Raw genomic sequence first — 19,344 nt, 5'->3', positions numbered from 1 at the left:
TTGGAAGTGCTGTAAGTGTAAAATATACATGGAATGTAAAATCATAATAGTGTACATTAATTACGTGTTAAGTTAATATTTGGGGTATATTCTGGGTTAAATGAAATAATACTCTGAGAATTCATTTACTTGTTCTTTTTTTTTTCTTTTAATGTGGCTACTAGATAATTTAAAATTACATGTGGCTTATATTTGATAACACTGTGTTAGAATGTAGCTCTTATTAAAGAAATCTGAGTTATATTTTCATCCCTGAAAAGCTCTGTTAATTTCATTATGTTCCTCAGCAATACATTATACCTGTAAATATGATCCATTTGAAAGTGCTTTCTGCCCTAGAATATTATGTTGACTGACCATTTAGGTGACCCGTTGCAGCCATCACTATTAACAAGAGGGGATGTTTGTGTGTGTGTGTGTGTGTCCATGCATGGCCCTTTTAGTAAAAGAACAGGAAAAACGAAAACAGTAGGGAAAAAAATAATTTATTGAAAAAAATTTTCTACCTTATCTTCTATTTTCTTTCTGTCTTTCCTTCTTTTCTTTTATTTTATTTTTTTCTTTTTTTTGAGACAGAGTCACGATCCTGACTCACTGCAATCTCTGCCACCCGGGTTCAAGCAATTCTTGTGCCTCAGCCTCCCGAGTAACTGGGACTACAGGCACGTGCCACCACGCCTGGCTAATTTTTGTATTTTTAGTAGAGACGGGGTTTCACTGTGTTGACCAGGCTGTTCTTGAACTCCTGACCTCAGGTGATCCGCCTGCCTCAGCCTCCCAAAGTGCTGGGATTATAGCCATGAGCCACCGCACCTGGCCTTTTCTTCTGTTTTCTCTGTTCTCTTTCCCCCTTTCACCCCTCGATCCCACAGATAGCACATTGGCATCCAAGTTCTCTGTTTTGCTGAAGGCTACAAAGATATATCATATATATTTTTTATATTTGTATATATTATACATTAATATATATTTATATTTTATACATATAAACAAACAAATGCAAGATAACTGACATTGTATCCAATTTTTCCCCCCAGATTTGTTGATCTAATTTGTTCTGCGTCAGAACAGGCTTTTTGAGAATCTAAACAAATGCTTATTCAATGCAAATCCCAAATGCTCTATTGTTATTGTATTCTTGTGTGTGTGTGTGTTTAACACGTGGAACAAAAAGAGTGTGCATTGTTTTTCTGTTTATAGTGTTGTTCAGTTGCAAACTCTGTATAAGCCCTGTTGTTGATGTAATAGGCAAGACTGGGTACCGTGGCTCTTGATCTAGTCCCAGCACATTGGGAGGCCAAGGCAGGAAGATTGCTTGAGCCCAGGAGTTCAAGACCAGCCTGGGCAATACTGCAAGACCCTATCTCTACAAAAAATAAAATTAGCCAGACATGGTGGTGTGTGCCTGTAGTCCCAGCTACTTGGAAGACTTGAGGCAGGAGGATTGCTTGAGCCTAGGAGGTCGAGGTTACAGTAACGTGTGATTGCATCACTGCACTCCAGCGTGAGCGACGGAACTGAGACGCTGCCTCTTAAAAAGAAAAAAAAAAATTCAGGCAAGACAATGGTTAATTAAAATTGATTTAATACTCATACTTTGTCCAAGTAAGGTATATGAAGAGTTTGACAGGGCCGGGTGTGGTGGCTCATGCCTGTAATCCTAGCACATGGGGAGGCCAAGGCGGGCAGATCACCTGAGGTCAGCAGTTCAAGACCAGCCTGACCAACATGGTGAAACCCTGTCTCTACTAAAAAATACAAAAATTAGCTGGGCGTGGTGGCACATGCCTGTAGTCCCAGCTACTCTGGAGGCTGAGGCAGGAGAATCACTTGAACCCAGGAGGTGGAGGTTGCAGTGAGCCAAGATTGCGCCATTGCACTCCAGCCTCAGCGACAGAGTGAGACTCTATCTCAAAGGAAAAAAAAAAAAAGAGTTTGACAAAAGAGAAATTATTAGAGGCAGAAATGTATTAAAAAGGAAAGAAAGTATTTTAATGTTTAGACAGTACCCAAAAGAATTGAACTAAACCAAATAATTAGCATTCAATACTCATCCTATAGTTGATCTTTTTTATTTGGAAAAATCAAGATAAAAGATTTTATCACCTTTTAGTTATTTATGTGGTAAAGGATACGTATATATATATGACGAACCACATGCTGAAATAATAGGCTGGAGTGACCATTACAGAGACTGCCCTATGGTAATGGTAACTGCATAGATAATCTGGCCCGGATAATCTGTCTTGTCACACTGATATCTGAACCTGCCAACTTAGATATCTTTAATTGGGGCCTGTGGTGTCACAGCATTGAGACAGGTTGCTAGCATCTTTGTGAGCAAAGAAACTCCATTTGCTATTTAAAGTGAATAAAGTTATGCCCTAATGTTACGGGAATTTTTAACTCTTGTGGATTGAAGGATACATAATTTGGATTAGACAAGAAGAGTAAGTTCAGGAGACCTATTGTGCAGCATTTTAACTACAGTTAATAACAATGTCTTGTATTCTTGAAAATAGCTAAAGGAGTAGATTTAAATGTTCTCACCACAAAAAAAATGATAAATATGTGAAGTAATGCATATGATAATTAGCTTGATTTAGCCATCCCACAATGTATACATATATTAAAACATGTTTTACACCGTAAATGTATGCTAATTTTTGTCAACTTAAAATTATTTTTAAAAAATTGTGGGCATTCATGAGTGAGATCAGAATGGTGGAAAACAGGAGGTGGATGAGGAAGCCTCATTCTTTGACAGCAGATTAATAAATTAATTCTTAATTTATCAATTAGGCAGATTGATAAATTCTTAATCTAAAGTGATCAGGATGCAAATTGTAACCTCACTTTTCCCCACCCCTGAGATGTCTGTTTAAACCCAGGGCCTGTTTTATTCTCTGTAATGTTAGGGAAGTCTGAAGTGGTCATAATGTAGATTTACATTAGATTAACAAGTATTCATCATCTCTGACAGTTCTGATGACCTTCACAAGAAACACAGCCAAGCTTCCAAATGGCTCTTTAAGTCTCTCAAGAAAATAGTGGATTAAGTACATGCTGCTCTTTCAGGAGGGAGTCTCTACCTTGGTCTAGGATTAAGCTAGAAAAAAACAGAGACATACAGCCAGGGAAGTGAGGCAAAGAAGAAACAATTAGGATTGTGAAATGCAACTGAGGAAAAACATAACATTTTCTCAGTTGACATTTGTAAAAGTTTGATTGAATAACCCTTTATTTAATGCAGATCCTATAAGTAAAGACTGCTCAGCTGTGTTTATTCAGAATCTCTTATGGGTAAAGCACCCAGCATTCTGGGACAATACAAGATACAAGCCCCACTCTGGAGAAGCATGCAGCCTTTTGAAGCTTGCCTTGTGACCCTGACAAGATTAGACTGATCCCTTCAGTGGCTCCATCTATAGAACTTGCTTTTTGCTATGGAGAGCTTCTATGCTCAGTATCTGTTTACATAGTTTTTTCCTTTCTCCTTTTCTTGAGTATAGAAAGTATTGAAACACAAATAGTTCCAAGTTTGAATTTATATTAAAATGAATTTGTAGTTGCTCCAAATGAATTTGTGATTTTTGGAGAGATAATTTTAAGTATTCTACTCTTTTTCATTTTTCGGTCTTTTGTCCCTTTTTATACAGCTTATTTTGTAACAGCAGTCTCCGGAAACTACTGGCAGGACACAACCAGTTGGCAAGGCTTCCTGAAAGGCTAGAAAGAACCTCGGTGGAGGTCTTGGATGTGCAACACAACCAGCTCCTTGAGCTCCCGCCTAACCTTCTGATGAAGGCTGACAGGTAAAGCCGTTTGTCTTGTTTATCATCTGAGTCTATAAATAGTCCCTCATTTGTATCTTTGTCTTTTGTGACCTGAGACTGTATGAACTTTCTGATTATGTGTCTGTCCCAGATTTGTGAAGGAAATAGTTTTGCCAGCCACTTTACTGACCATTTTGTAGGCGATGGAGTCAGGAGCAACCTATAGATTCTTTATTAACTTTGCTGCTCTCTGGAACAAAGTAGGTTACATTGTCCATACATGTGTCATGGGGATATAGGTGTAAAACAAGGATGAGAAGTGTGCTCCTGTGTTACTACCTGGTCACATTCCATGCCAGGCTTAGCTTAATTATCTTATGATTCTCTGTTCCTGCTTTCACATGTTTGGGACTTTGGGAGATGGAGATGAATTGTCCTAGAGTTAGCTTAGTTATTGTTTTTGGTTTTTTGATTTTTTGAGACAGAGTCTCACTGTGTTGCTTAGGCTGAAGTGTAGTGGTGCGGTCTCGACTCATTGGAACTTCTGCCTCCCAGGTTCAAGCGATTCTCCTGCCTCAGCCTCCCAAGTAGCTGGGACTACAGGCATGTGCCACCATGCCCAACTAATTTTTTGTATTTTTAGTAGAGATGGGGTTTTGCCATGTTGGCCAGGCTGGTTTCGAACTCCTGGCCTCAAGCGACCCACCCACCTTGGCCACCCAAAATACTGGGATTACAGGTGCGAGCCACTGTGCCCAGCACTTACTGTTTTTTAATCAGTCCTTCTTATCTTTACCATAATTAACTCCATATTCAATTCAATTATTTTGTTTTGAAAAAGCAAAATTTTCCTAAATTACTTGTATCATACACTTTAAGCATTTGAAGAAGTTGTTTTGAATGGGAGGGAGAGGTTAATTTCAACATTAAATGAAGCTCTGTTATTTTGTTGTGATAAGTTGCCACATACAGAATTTTCTTTAAAGAAAGCTTTAAGTAACAGTGGCTGTTAACTTACTTTGGAGCGTCTTGTTTGCTTCAGAACCCATGTGCATCATTCTAAAACATTTCATAGGCTGATAGCCTGAGTTATTTTGACTTCTGCTCCCATGTTTATTTTTAGGGAGTGACCATTACTTTAGAGACAATATGAAGGATCTAACTTTTAGTGTATCTCATAATGAAGACAAAAATGTTAAATTTAATTTTGCTTCTAGAAGTGCAGAGAAAAGAAGGAAATGATGACGGATCTTTTTACCTTACAAAATAAATGTTAGCTGTGTTTCAGCATGTGTCATATTATGTGGGTGAAATGGCCATCTGCAATCTCTGGCTCTCCTAAGCTGAATTAGATTTGCCACTGCATGTGCCTAACTCCCTGAGCTTACTCCTATCATAATAGCCATCGCACACTGTATTGTAATTTCTTGTTCACTTGTCTCTCTCCATTATTAGATTACTAACATGCGGCCAATGACTGTGTCTTAATTATAGTTTTATCATCAACATCTTACAGTGTCTAGAATAAAGGAAAGTGCTCAAAAAATATTTGTGTAATAAATGATAGAGAATTTAAGGAATTTCAATTCCAGGCTTTATATTTTTTTCTTCCTCATCTTTTCCATAAATCTTTAATAAGATTAAAAAAAATCTTACTACAAAAATATGACTTATATTCAGTAAAGTGTCCAACTTTTAAGTGTACTGCTCAATGAATTTTTACATATTTATAGAAATAGTTGCAGGGACCACCTTACCCAGAACAAGATATAGAACATTTCTAGCACTCTTCTTTTTCCTTTTGTTCTGTTTTCCTCACTTAAAAAGAAAATTATCTTCATTGTACTTAGGTAAGTTATAACGAATTCCAACTGGAATAATTATAAAGAAACAATAGAACTATGAGAAAATGGGATTGTCATATTGTAATTGGCCAGTACTATGTCATCCTCCTGGTAAAAAGTGAAATGTTTCAAGATCATTGAAAGAATTCTTGTTTTCTGGTTTTGGGGTATTTTTTTTTTTTTTTTTTTTTTGAGACGGAGTCTCGCTCTGTTGCCCAGGCTGGAGTGCAGTGGCCGGATCTCAGCTCACAGCAAGCTCCGCCTCCTGGGTTCACGCCATTCTCCTGCCTCAGCCTCCCGAGTAGCTGGGACCACAGACGCCCGCCACCTCGCCCGGCTAGTTTTTTGTATTTTTTAGTAGAGATGGGGTTTCACCATGTTAGCTAGGATGGTCTCGATCTCCTGACCTCGTGATCCACCCGTCTCGGCCTCCCAAAGTGCTGGGATTACAGGCTTGAGCCACCGCACCCGGCCTTTTTTTTTTTTTTGAGACGGAGTCTAGCTTTGTGGCCCAGGCTTGAAGTGCAGTGGTGTGATCTCAGCTCATTGTAGCCTCCACCTCCTGGGTTCAAGTGATTCTCTTCCCTCAGCCTCCCAAATAGCCAGGATTACAGGTGTGTGCCACCACTTCTGGCTAATTTTTGTAATTTTAGTAGAGATGGAGTTTCCCCATGTTGACCAGGCTGATCTTAAACTTCTGACCTCAAGTGATCCACCTGCCTTGGCCTCCCAAAGTGCTAGGGTAGGCGTGAGCCACCGCACCAGGCCAGAATTATTGTTTTTACATTAATATCAAAGCACAGTGTGCAGAGACAGATCACTTTAGACATATACTTTCTGGTTGTGAATACTATAAAATTTGATTTCTTCTATGGAGAATTATAAGTTATATCATAATGGGAATCCACTTGTTCCCCTAGAGTTCTACACTGAATCTGTAGGACCAAATAAAGGAATGGATATAGGTTTTAGGAGTCTGAGTGAAATAAAAACCATTTCTGAATCTGGCCAATTCTGGTAAGTTCACGACTATTAAAGGTTATCAGTGCTAGAATTTCCAGTAGATAATAATCATTCTTTATTCATTTCCGAGAATTTGATTTTTCTCAGAAATACATTTCTGTATTTCATTTTCTGGAGACTGTGTTTTCATGTTTAGATGTGTTTAAACAAGGATTTAAGTAAGAACAATTGTAGTTTTAGGGGATTGTGATGACTCCCAGGATTGAGAACCACTGCCTTGATTGTTGACTTTGTGATTCTGTGCAGGTCATTGTAAACGTCGGTTTTTCTCATTTTGCTTATTTGTTCAGTTCTCAAATGGTACCTATATGTTGGAAAAGGAAGGATTGTGTGAACTGGAACATGAATATGAACTGGACAAAGGTGTGAACTGAGCCACTGGAAGGACACTGCTATCAGAAGCTAGGCCAGCAGTGTTAGCTAAAGGCATTTAGGCAGAAATCCCCATACAAATAGACTGACGTGTCTACAGCCAGCTGCATTTTTGAAAACAGGGGCTGTTAGGAAGAATTTGCCAGCCTTTGGAGGCTGTGAGGGGAGGACAGGGCAGGATAAATAACATTTCTGGCACAGGAGAGTTCTGGAGTAAAGGGTTGGGTGAATAAGAAGGAGCAAATATCTTGGTTTTATTTTATGAGAGTAAAACAAATGACCAAAAAATGGGAGAAATAAGAAACTGTTTCAAGAAGGCATATTCCCGTACCTTTGTTTTCCAAGCTATAATTGCTACATCTCCAGCATAGCATAGCAACTGATTTAGTAGAAACAGAAAGAAAAGTTAAGATTGTTAATTATCTTGGGCAGACAGGATTATGTGAAGGGGGTGGGATAAATTTGATTAGCTGTTTTTTTAAAACCATATTTTTATATTAGTTCACTTGTTAGAAGATAACAAAAATAACATTTTCTAATGATTTCCACCAAAGTATTGCCTTTAAAGGTTAATACTTATCCTCTTTGCACAACCTCAATACTGGAGATTTTTACCTACCTATTTTTAAAAATTTTATTACTTTTTTTTTATTGAGGCATAATTTAAACTCAGGAAAATTTACAAATATAGTGTATTTAGTTTGATGAGTTTGAGGGGGGAATGATTAAACTAGTAAACAGTTGTTGAAGTAGGCCAACCCAGAAAACATGAAATTTAAAATATTAAAGACAGTTTTTAGGAAAGATTCTTTGTGACTGCCTTCTTGCAGAGGGTTTCAGTTGTGATTTGTTTTTGTTCACATGGTTCAATGCAGCAAACATCTCACTGAGTTTAAATCACTGTGCTGGATGCGTAGGACATTGAGAAATGACTACATATAGGAATTATCCTCAAGAAGCTTACAATCTAATGAAGAGTTTAAAGTAACTGCACAATAAACTATAGTGAAAGGTAGGTTTAAGAAGGTAGAATAGACGGAAAATTATAAAGTTGGTCTAGTATAATTTAGGCTTATGGTATGATGAGCAACATTCTGTTGTTGGATGATACAAAGCTGTGTGTTTGGCAAACAGCTGCAGGCATTGGTGAAACTTTGCTTCAGTTGCCCTTCCATTCAGTTTGCTACATAATACAAATCTTAAAAATATGTAAATTCCTTTTTTTTTTTGTGGTAATAAATTATGGTTACAGTTCTGTGTTTCGTTATATAACTGAGGAAAGGACTTTATGTGTTTCAGTGGTTCATCCTCTAAGTAGAACTTGCGCTACCAAGTGTTATGAGAAATATCGGAGAAGCATGTGTTATTGGACACAGGGCAGAAGACCACATTTTGACTCATGAGAGTTTTCCTTTGCTCTGAATTTTTCCTGCTAAAGCCAGTCTCATACTGTCAAGTATTACAGGGCCGGGCACAGTGGCTCACACCTATAATCCCAGAACTTTGGGAGGCCAGCACGGGAGGATTGCTTGAGCCTGAGAGTTTGAGACCAGCCTGGGCAACATGGCAAGACCCTGTCTCTACAAACTGAAAAAAACAAAACAAAACAAAAAAAACAAGTCAGGTGTGGTGGCCACATCTCTGGTCCCAGCTACTTGGAAGGCTGAGGTGGGAAGATCACTTGAGCCTAGGAGTTCGAGGCTGCTGTGAGCTCTGATCATGCCACCTACACTCCAGCCTGGGTTACAGAGTGTGAACCTGTCTCAGAAAATGAAAAAAAGGTATTGCAGCTTTAGAATAGTATATATTAATCTACTATACCTGGTAGCAGGAAGCTATTTGGTAACCAAATAAGAGACAGGGAATCTGTGTTACATTAGACAACTTTTAGTCATCTTCATCTTCCTCTAAATACTTGAGGAAGATATTCTAACCTAGATCATGGGCCTAGATTTCTCATTTACCTGTCTTTTTAATTACAGTTGAGGATTTTCCTGATGGAAACCCCAAAGGAGTTTCAGATAATTAGTTGTCATCAACAGATGGGTGCGGGGAGGGTAGACATTCTCCATGGGTCACCGGAGTGGATGAGACATTGCCAGAGGGACTGCCATCCTTCTGTTTCTTCCTGAAATCTTGGCAATGGCTGACTCCCTGTCCACCTAGCATCTGCACACACATTTGATGGCCAGACCGCTTCTCCTGATGAAGTCAGCCTAATTAACAAAGCCAAAATGGACCCGTTAAAGGAGAGTTACAGGTCCCTGCTGTGGGAGGGCAGCCAGGTCTGTTTTTATTCCTGAGTGGACTAGTACAAGGTATTTTCAGGGGCAGAAGTTGGGGAAGTATATGTTCAAATGAGCTTCATGGTAATTGCTCATGTGGGTTTATTAAATATTCCCGGAGTATTAGTCACATTACAGACCATAAGTTTTAGTGACTCAGAGAGAATATATGTAAATATCAAAAGGACTAAAAGAGAACAGAAAATTTAGAAGAGCATGATCAATTGACCATGACAACTGGTGCCTTTTGGCAAAGACAGATATTTCTGGCATTTTAAAAATCTGAGCTGTAGGCAACTATTTTTTTCAGTGATGAGGGCTATCTTTTGACGTTCTGATGTATCATGAAGTGTCTGATGTTTTGAGAGTCACGGTGGACTAAGATAGTGTTTCTCAAAGTGTTTTCAGAATTTCCTAAAGTACTTATCAAATATGCAGATTCTTGGCTCTTATCTCAGGTCTTCTCACTTCGATTTTAGAGGGATAGTCTGGGAACTGTATGTTTAACAAGGCTCCCCCAGTGACTCCAGTGCAGATGGTCTGCTGAACACACTGAAAGCTTAAGGTGACCCAGGTACTACTGCTGAAACAAATAGATTTTTATAAAAGAAGGATTTTAATAGAAAAACTGAATGTGTCTAGAGATATTTCTAGATAACATATACATCCCCTCTCTGCTTTTTAAAGTGTTGTGCTTCTCAGGTATTTTAAGGTATAGTTCTTAACCAGGGTTATTACATCAAAATCAACTGACAGGTTTTTCAAAACTAGAGAATCAGTCGATGATGTTTAGAATACTATGAAGGGGAAGAGAATTTTCATTCTTTTCTCTCCCTTATTTCTCCCAAAAAGATCTACCTCAGTCCTGGAGAATGGAGTCGGGTGGGGGCATTGGAAAGTGGCTGACTGTGTAATCTTAGCAAGGTTGGAGTTCTAGTGGCACACTCCATTTTTATTAACCAGAACAAACCAGAAAGGTTTAGCCAGAAGCTTCCAGGCATTCCTGTGTTCAGCTGTGAACATTGCTCTGAGATTGGAAAGAGGCCATTCATGGCTTATCAGAAGAGTTCTGCCCGTACTCTGAGAGACTGCTTTGGTAATCTTTGCCCCTGTTTCTCTGATGCTCTTAAAATGGATGAGATGGGCGAGTCTACCCTGCCAGTGAGGGGTGTGCATATCCCCAGAAACCACGAAAATGCATGAGGACAAGGGTTTTTGCACCATGATGATTCTCAACTCCACCATCAGAATTCTGCTATATAGATTTTGAGGCCCCACCCTGACCTACTTAACAAGAATATCTTCGAGTTGAAGTTGAGAATTCTACACTAAGGAAAGCTCCCTAGAGAATTAGGAAGTGCAGCCAGATTGCACCCTACTGAGCTAGAGCATCTTCTATGAGAAATATGTTCCTTTAGCAGCTCCAAAGTGTGATAGCCCCTATCTTAATTCAGTGAGAGGGAAAATTATAAATAAAAAGAGAAATAAGCATCAATTCCCAGCAGTTACACTTTGACTTTATCCCTGCCTCACCCTAAGATTTTGTATCAAGCAATGGCAGAATGAGAAAAACTGTGGGGAAGAGAGAAGAGGGGAGCTGGCAGTGGGGCTTTAGGTGGGTCTACCACTACCACCTAAGCTTAGGTGTAAGTACATGCAACTGGAAGGAATAGCAAGCCAGAAATACAGTTATTGAAGGAAAATTGGCAGTTGGGTTGGTAAAGAGGAAGTGAAGCAAATGGGGAAAACTAAAGGTTCTACAAGACAAGTGAACCAGAACATCAGAGGACACACAGCCCTTCCCTACTCAGTCCAAACAAAGAGATCCCTTAACGTATCTTCACTTGATATATGCTGATAGAAGATACAGCACTGAACTAAGAAACTTGTAAAACAACCTGATACCGTGAAAATGATTGGGAAAAAGATGAACGGATCCTTATTGGGTTATTGGCTCCCAAAATGAGAAAACAAAAAACAACATATGTCCACTGTCGAATAATTCGTACCCCAAAAAATCTGTTGTGAAGCCTAACAAAACTATAAGACAACATCCCAAGCAGAATTAACAATAGTCAAGTGAACATTTTATGATATAAAACAAAAAATTAAAGAACTAAGAGCAAAATGGACAAACAGGAAGGACTGGAAAGAGGTGATTTAACTCAGAAAATGGAAGAAAATGACAGTTATCTGAGAAATGAGGAGTAATTACAGGGTGCCCAAGGGAGAGCACACCCAAAAAATTAATAAGGGACATTAAAGAAACAAAGGAAAATGAAAAGAATGAAAATAAGATAAAGAATTATTTGAAAAGCTAGAGATAAAATAGTGGAAATGGAAGACGATCCAAAAGGAATAACATTTGTATATGTGTCCTTGAAGAACAAAGACAAAGTGACAGAAGTATTATTTTAAAATATCATTCAAGGAGTTTTTTCAACAACAAACAAAATATCTTAAAGTACATTTGAAAAAGAGTATCGATTGGGTACCTGGAATAAACCCAGAATGTTCAATTTTAAAACTTATTATATTAAAACCATTAGATTTTGAAGATATAAATAATTATGACTACCCATAAAAAGATAAAATAATTTTAAAAGGCAAATATTTAGACTGTCATTATACTTCTCAAAAACATTATACAATGCAAGGTAATAATGGAGCAATGTTTTTTGAAAACTTAAAGATTGACTCAAGATTTTTATATCAAGCGAAGTCTCCTTTAAGATCTAAGTTATAGAAAACTGTTAAACATTTAAGCACCAAAAACATAAGCAACAACTAAAAAAAATAGATAAATTGGGTTTGATCAAAATTTAAAACTTGCGTGCTTCAAAGGATACCATCAAGAAAGTGAAAATGCAACCCACAGAAATATATCTGATAGGGGACTTGAAATAATTCTTACAATTCACAATAAAAAAGACAAATAGCTGAATGAAAATATGTTCAAAGGATTTGAATAGACATGTCTCAAAAGAAAATACACACATGGCCAAGAAACACATAAAAAGATGCTTAGCATCATTAGCCATTGGGGAAATGTAAATAAAAACCACAATCAGATATGACTTATACCCACTAGGGTGGCTATAATCAAGAAGACAATAACAGATGTTGGAGAAAATGGAGAGAAATTGAAACCTCATACACTGCTGGCAGGAATGTAAAATTATGGAAGCACTTTGGAAAACAGATTGTCAGTTCCTCAAATAATTAAACACAGTATTACCCAGCAATTCTGCTCTTAGGTATATACCCAAGAGAAATGAAAACATATATGTTTACACCAAACTTGTATATGTTGACAGCAACATTATTCATAACAACTGGAAAGTAGAACTCAAATGTCTGTCACTTGATTAATGGATAAACAAACTGTTATATCAGATAGTGGAATATTATTCACCAGTAAAAGGTACTAGTATATGCAGCAACATGGATAAACCCTGAAAGCAGTATGCTAAGTGAAAGAAGCCAGAACCAGAAGGACACATGCTGTATGATTCTTTTTATATGAAATATTTGGATTTGGCAAATCCATACAGATAGAAAGTAAATCCAGGGGATGTGAGGAAGGGAGAAATGATGAGTGACTACAAATGGGTATAGAGTTTCTTTATGAAATGATGAAACTGTTGTGGAATTATATGGTGGTGATGGTTGCACAAGTTTGTGAAAAAACTAAAAAATCACTAAGTCACACACTTTAAAAGGATGTATTTAATATTATGTGAATTGTGTCTCTATAAAGCTGTTTTTTAAAGACCTCAAGGACTTAGAGATCTGTGCACCCATGATCCCTTCTCCAAGCATCTACTAAAGCAGTTAAGTGTGATTCAAAGCCTGTAGTCACATGTAGCTTTTTAGATATACACACACCATAAAATTCGTCCTCTTAAAAAAGTATGTAATCCAGTGACTTTTAGTGGTAATTTAAATGAGTTACAATTTATAAATATATAAGACTTAGTTAATTCATTGTATTAGTCATATTTTAGATGCTCAGCAGCCCCATGTAACTAGTGGGTACCATGCTAGAGAGCAAAGACATAGAACATTTCTGTCCACACAGAAAGCTGTATGGGCATGATGTACCAGAGGATTAACTTACCTAACCAAGAAATAACTAGTATATTTTAGCAAAAGGAATGATAGTGAGCATTTTGGTATATATAAATGTAGATTTGAGACTGAAAGGTGGGAAAGAGGGTGGAAGATTAAGATACAAAAAGTGGTGACAAACTGTTAGTAATGCAGCTTGACTGGGAGTGGTAGCTCATGTGTGTAGTCCTAGCACTTTGGGAGGCCAAAGCAGGAGGATAGCTTGAGGTCAGGAGTTTGAGACAAGCCTGGGCAACATAGCAAGACCCTATCTCTACAAAGAATTTTTAAAATTAGGCAGGCATGGTGGCATACACTTAGAGTCCCAGCTGCTTGAGAGGCTGAGGCAGGAGCCTCTCAGGAATCCTTGAGTCCAGGAACTTGAGGGTGCAGTGAGCTATGATTGGACCACTGCACTCTAGCCTGGGTGACAGACCCTGTCTCTAAAAACAACAAAAAAAAATGCGCTTAGAAATGGGAAGAGAGGGGGGTGCACCCAAGATGGCTGAATAGGAACAGCTCCAGCCTCCAGCTCCCAGTGTGAGTGACACAGAAGATGGGTGATTTCTGCATTTTCAACTGAGGTACCGGGTTCATCTCACTGGGGAGTGCCGGACAATTGGTGCTAGTCAGCTGGTGCAGCCCGACCAGCAAGAGCTGAAGCAGGGCGAGGCATCGCCTCACCAGGGAAGTGCAAGGGGGAAGGGAATCCCTTTTCCTAGCCAAGGGAAACTGAGACACACAACACCTGGAAAATCAGGTAACTCCCACCCTAATACTGCGCTTTACCAAGGGTCTTAGCAAACGGCACACCAGGAGATTATATCCCACACCTGGCCCGAAGGGTCACACGCCCACGGAGCCTCCCTCATTGCTAGCACAGCAGTCTGAGGTCTAACTGCAAGGCAGCAGCGAGGCTGGGGGAGGGCGCTTGCCATTGCTGAGGCTTAAGTGGGTAAACAAAGCCACTAGGAAGCTCGAATTGGGTGGAGCCCACCGCAGCTCAAGGAAGCCAGCCTGCCTCTGTAGATTCCTCCACTGGGGACAGGGCATAGCTAAACAGAAAGCAACAGAAACCTCAGCAGAGGTAAATGCCCCTGTCTGATAGCTTTGAAGGAGCAGTGGATCTCCCAGCATGGAGGCTGAGATCTGAGAACGGGCAGACTGCCTGCCCAAGTGGGTCCCTGACCCCTGAGTAGCCTAACTGGGAGACATCCCCCACTAGGTGCAGACCAAAACTTCACACCTCACACAGCAGGGTACACCTGAGACAAAGCTTCCAGAGCAAGAATCAGACAGCAGCACTCGCTGTTCAGCAATATTCTATCTTCTGCAGCCTCCACTGCTGATACCCAGGCAAACAGGGTCTGGAGTGGACCTCAAGCAAACTCCAGCAGACCTACAGCTGAGGGTCCTGACTGTTAGAAGGAAAACTAACAAACAGAAAGGACACCCACACCAAAACCCCATCAGTACGTCACCATCATCAAAGACCAAAGGCAGAAAAAAACCACAAAGATGGGGAAAAAGCAATGCAGAAAAGCTGGAAATTCAAAAAATCAGAGCGCATCTCCCCCTGCAAAGGAATGCAGCTCATTGCCAGCAATGGAACAAAGCTGGACAGAGAATGACTTTGACGAGTTGAGAGAAGAGGGCTTCAGTCGATCAAACTTCTCAGAGCTAAAGGAGGAACTACGTAACCAGCGCGCAAAGAAACTAAAAACTTTGAAAAAAGAATGGATAACTAGAATAATCAATGCAGAGAAGACCTTAAAAGAACTCATAGAGATGAAAACCATAACACGAGATATACGTGACAAATGCACAAACTTCAGTAACTGACTCCATCAACTGGAAGAAGGAGTATCAGCGATTGAAGATCAAATGAACAAAATGAAGTGAGAGGTGTGGGAAAAAAAAGTAAAAAGAAATGGACAAAGCCTCCAAGAAGTATGGGATTATGTGAAAAGACCAAATCTACGTCTGATTCGTGTGCCTGAAAGTGAAGGGGAAAATGGAACCAAGTTGGAAAACACTCTGCAGGATATCATCCAGGAGAACTTCCCCAACCTAGTAAGGCAGGCCAACTTTCAAATTAAGGAAATACAGAGAACGCCACAAAGATACTCCTCGAGAAGAGCAACTCCAAGACACATAATTGTCAGATTCACCAAAGTTGAAATGAAGGAAAAACTATTAAGGGCAGCCAGAGAGAAAAGTCGGGTTACCCACAAAGGGAAGCCCATCAGACTAACAGCAGATCTCTCGGCAGTAACTCTCCAAGCCAGAAGAGAGTGGGGGCCAATATTCAACATTCTTAAAGAAAAGAATTTTCAACTCAGAATTTCATATCCAGCCAAACTAAGCTTCATAAGTGAAGGAGAAATAAGTAAAATCCTTTACAGACAAGCAAATGCTTAGAGATTTTGTTACCACCAGGCCTGCCCTACAAGACATCCTGAAGGAAGCACTAAACATGGAAGGGAACAACAGGTACCAGCCATTGCAAAAACATGTCAAAATGTAAAGTCCATCGATGCTAGGAAGAAACTGCACCAACTAGCGAGCAAAATAACCAGCTAATATAATAATGACAGGATCAAGTTCACACATAACAATATTAACTTTAAATGTAAATGGACTAAATGGTCCAATTAAAAGACACAGACTGGCAAATTGGATAAAGAGTCAAGATCCATCAGTTTGCTGTATTCAGGAGACCCATCTCACATGCGGAGACGCACATAGGCTCAAAATAAAGGGATGGAGGAAGATCTACCAAGCAAATGGAACACACAAAAAAAGCAGGGGTTGCAATCCTAGTCTCTGATAAAACACACTTTAAACCATCAAAGATCAAAAGAGACCAAGAAGGCCATTACATAATGGTAAAGGGATCAATTCATCAGGAAGAGCTAACTGTCCTAAATATATATGCACCCAATACAGGAGCACCCGGATTCATAAAGCAAGTCCTTAGAGACTTACAAAGAGACTTAGACTCCCATACAATAATAATGGGAGACTTTAACACCCCACTGTCAACATTAGACAGATCAACAAGACAGAACGTTAACAAGGATATCCAGGAATTGAACTCAACTCTGCACCAAGCAGACCTAATAGATATCTACAGAACTCTCCACCCCAAATCAACAGAATATACAGTCTTCTCAGCACCACATCGCACTTATTCCAAAATCGACCACATAGTTGGAAGTAAAGCACTCCTCAGCAAATGTAAAAGAACAGAAATTGTAACAAACTGTCTCTCAGACCACGGTGCAATTAAACTAGAACTCAGGACTAAGAAACTCAATCAAAACCGCTCAACTATATGGAAACTGAACAGCCTGCTCCTGAATGACTACTGGGTACATAATGAAATGAAGGCAGAAATAAAGATGTTCTTTGAAACCAATGAGAACAAAGATACAACATACCAGAATCTCTGGGACACATTTAAAGCAGTGTGTAGAGGGAAATATCCCTGAATAGGCCAATAGCAGGCTCTGAAATTGAGGCAATAATTAAAAGCCTACCAACCAAAAACAAGTCCAGGACCAGACAGATTCACAGCCAAATTCTACCAGAGGTACAAGGAGGAGTTGGTACCATTCCTTCTGAAACTATTCCAATCAATAGAAAAAGAGGGAATCCTCCCTAACTCATTTTACAAGGCCAACATCATCCTGATACCAAAGCCTGACAGAGATACAACAACAAAAAAGAGAATTTTAGACCAATATCCCTGATGAACATCGATGCAGAAATCCTCAATAAAATACTGGCAAACCGAATCCAGCAGCACATCAAAAAGCTTATCCACCATGATCAAGTGGGCTTCATCCCTGGGATGCAAGGCTGGTTCAACATATGCAAATCAATAAATGTAATCCAGCATATAAACAGAACCAAAGACAAAAACCACATGATTATCTTAATAGATGCAGAAAAGGCCTTTGACAAAATTCAACAACCCTTCATGCTAAAAACTCTCAATAAATTCGGTATTGATGGAACGTATCTCAAAATAATAAGAGCTATTTATGACAAACCCACAGCCAATATCATACTGAATGGGCAAAACCAGGAAGCATTCCCTTTGAAAACTGGCACAAGACAGGGATGCCCTCTCTCACCACTCCTATTCAACATAGTGTTGGAAGTTCTGGCTAGGGCAATCAGGCAAGAGAAAGAAATAAAGGGCATTCAGTGAGGAAAAGAAGAAGTCAAATTGTCCCTGTTTGCAGATGACATGATTGTATATTTAGAAAACCCCATTGTCTCAGCCCAAAATCTCCTTAAGCTGATAAGCAACTTCAGCAAAGTCTCAGGATACAAAATCAATGTGCAAAAATCACAAGCATTCTTATACACCAGTAATAGACAAATAGCCAAATCATGAATGAATTCACATTCACAATAGCTTCAAAGAGAATAAAATAGCTAGGAATCCAACTTACAAGGGATATGAAGGACCTCTTCAAGGAGAACTACAAACCACTGCTCAGTGAAATAAAAGAGGACACAAACAAATGGAAGAACATACCATACTCATGGATAGGAAGAATCAATATTGTGAAAATGGCCATACTACCCAAGGTAATTTATAGATTCAGTGCCATCCCCATTAAGCTACCAATGAGTTTCTTCACAGAATTGGAAAAAACTGCTTTAAAGTTCATGTGAAACCAAAAAAAGACCCCACATTGCCAAGACAATCCTAAGCCAAAAGAACAAAGCTGGAGGCATCACGCTACCTGACTTCAATCTATACTACAAGACTACCGTAACCAAAACAGCATGGTGCTGGCACCAAAACAGAGATATAGACCAATGGAACAGAACAGAGCCCTCAGAAATAATACCACACATCTACAGCCATCTGATCTTTGACAAACCTGACAAAAACAAGAAATGGGGAAAGGATTCCTTATTTAATAAATGGTGCTGGGAAAACTGGCTAGCCATATGTAGAAAGCTGAAACTGGATCCTTTCCTTACTCCTTATACGAAAATTAATTCAAGATGGATTAGAGACTTAAATGTTAGACCTAAAACCATAAAAACTCTAGAAGAAAACCTAGGGAATACCATTCAGGACATAGGCATGGGCAAGGACTTCATGTCTAAAACACCAAAAGCAACGGCAACAAAAGCCAAAATTGACAAATGGGATCTAATTAAACTAAGGAGCTTCTACACTGCAAAAGAAACTATCATCAGAGTGAACAGGCAACCTACAGAATGGGAGAAAATTTTTGCAATCTACTCATCTGACAAAGGGCTAATATCCAGAACCTATAAAGAACTCAATCAAATTTACAAGAAAAAAAACAACCCCATCAAAAAGTGGGCAGAGGATGTGAACAGACGTTTCTCAAAAGAAGACATTCATACAGCCAACAGACACATGAAAAAATGCTCATCGTCACTCGCCATCAGAGAAATGCGAATCGAAACCACAATGAGATACCATCTCACACCAGTTAGAATGGCAATCATTAAAAAATCAGGAAACAACAGGTGCTGGAGAGGATGTGGAGAAATAGGAACACTTTTACACTGTTGGTGGGACTGTAAACTAGTTCAACCATTGTGGAAAACAGTGTGGTAATTCCTCAAGGACCAACTAGAAATACCATTTGACCCAGCCATCCCATTACTGGGGATATACCCAAAGGATTATAAGTCATGCTGCTATAAAGACACATGCACACGTATGTTTATTGCGGCACACTATTCACAATAGTAAAGACTTGGAATCAACCCAAATGTCCATCACTGACAGACTGGATTAAGAAAATATGGCACATGTACACCATGGAAAACTGTGTAACCATAAAAAAGGATGAGTTCGTGTCCTTTGTAGGGACATGGATGCAGCTGGAAACCATCATTCTCAGCAAACTGTCACAAGAACAGAAAACC

At 39.2% G+C, this 19,344-nt stretch overlaps 1 protein-coding gene across 1 annotated transcript in view; it reads left to right on the top strand.

Moving 5' to 3' along the window:
- PHLPP1 (PH domain and leucine rich repeat protein phosphatase 1) overlaps window positions 1–19,344 on the top strand; it is a 266,548-nt gene that overhangs the window by 197,081 nt on the left and 50,123 nt on the right. Inside the window, exon 10 of the mRNA XM_015122148.3 lies at window positions 3,660–3,815. Within this exon, the coding sequence (XP_014977634.3) occupies window positions 3,660–3,815 (156 nt within the window). The remainder of the gene's footprint in view (window positions 1–3,659; window positions 3,816–19,344) is intronic.

This window comes from Macaca mulatta, chromosome 18 (genome assembly GCF_049350105.2).
Source record: "Macaca mulatta isolate MMU2019108-1 chromosome 18, T2T-MMU8v2.0, whole genome shotgun sequence".
Classification (NCBI taxonomy): Eukaryota; Metazoa; Chordata; class Mammalia; order Primates; family Cercopithecidae; genus Macaca; species Macaca mulatta.
This window is presented reverse-complemented; position numbering and strand designations above follow the sequence as displayed.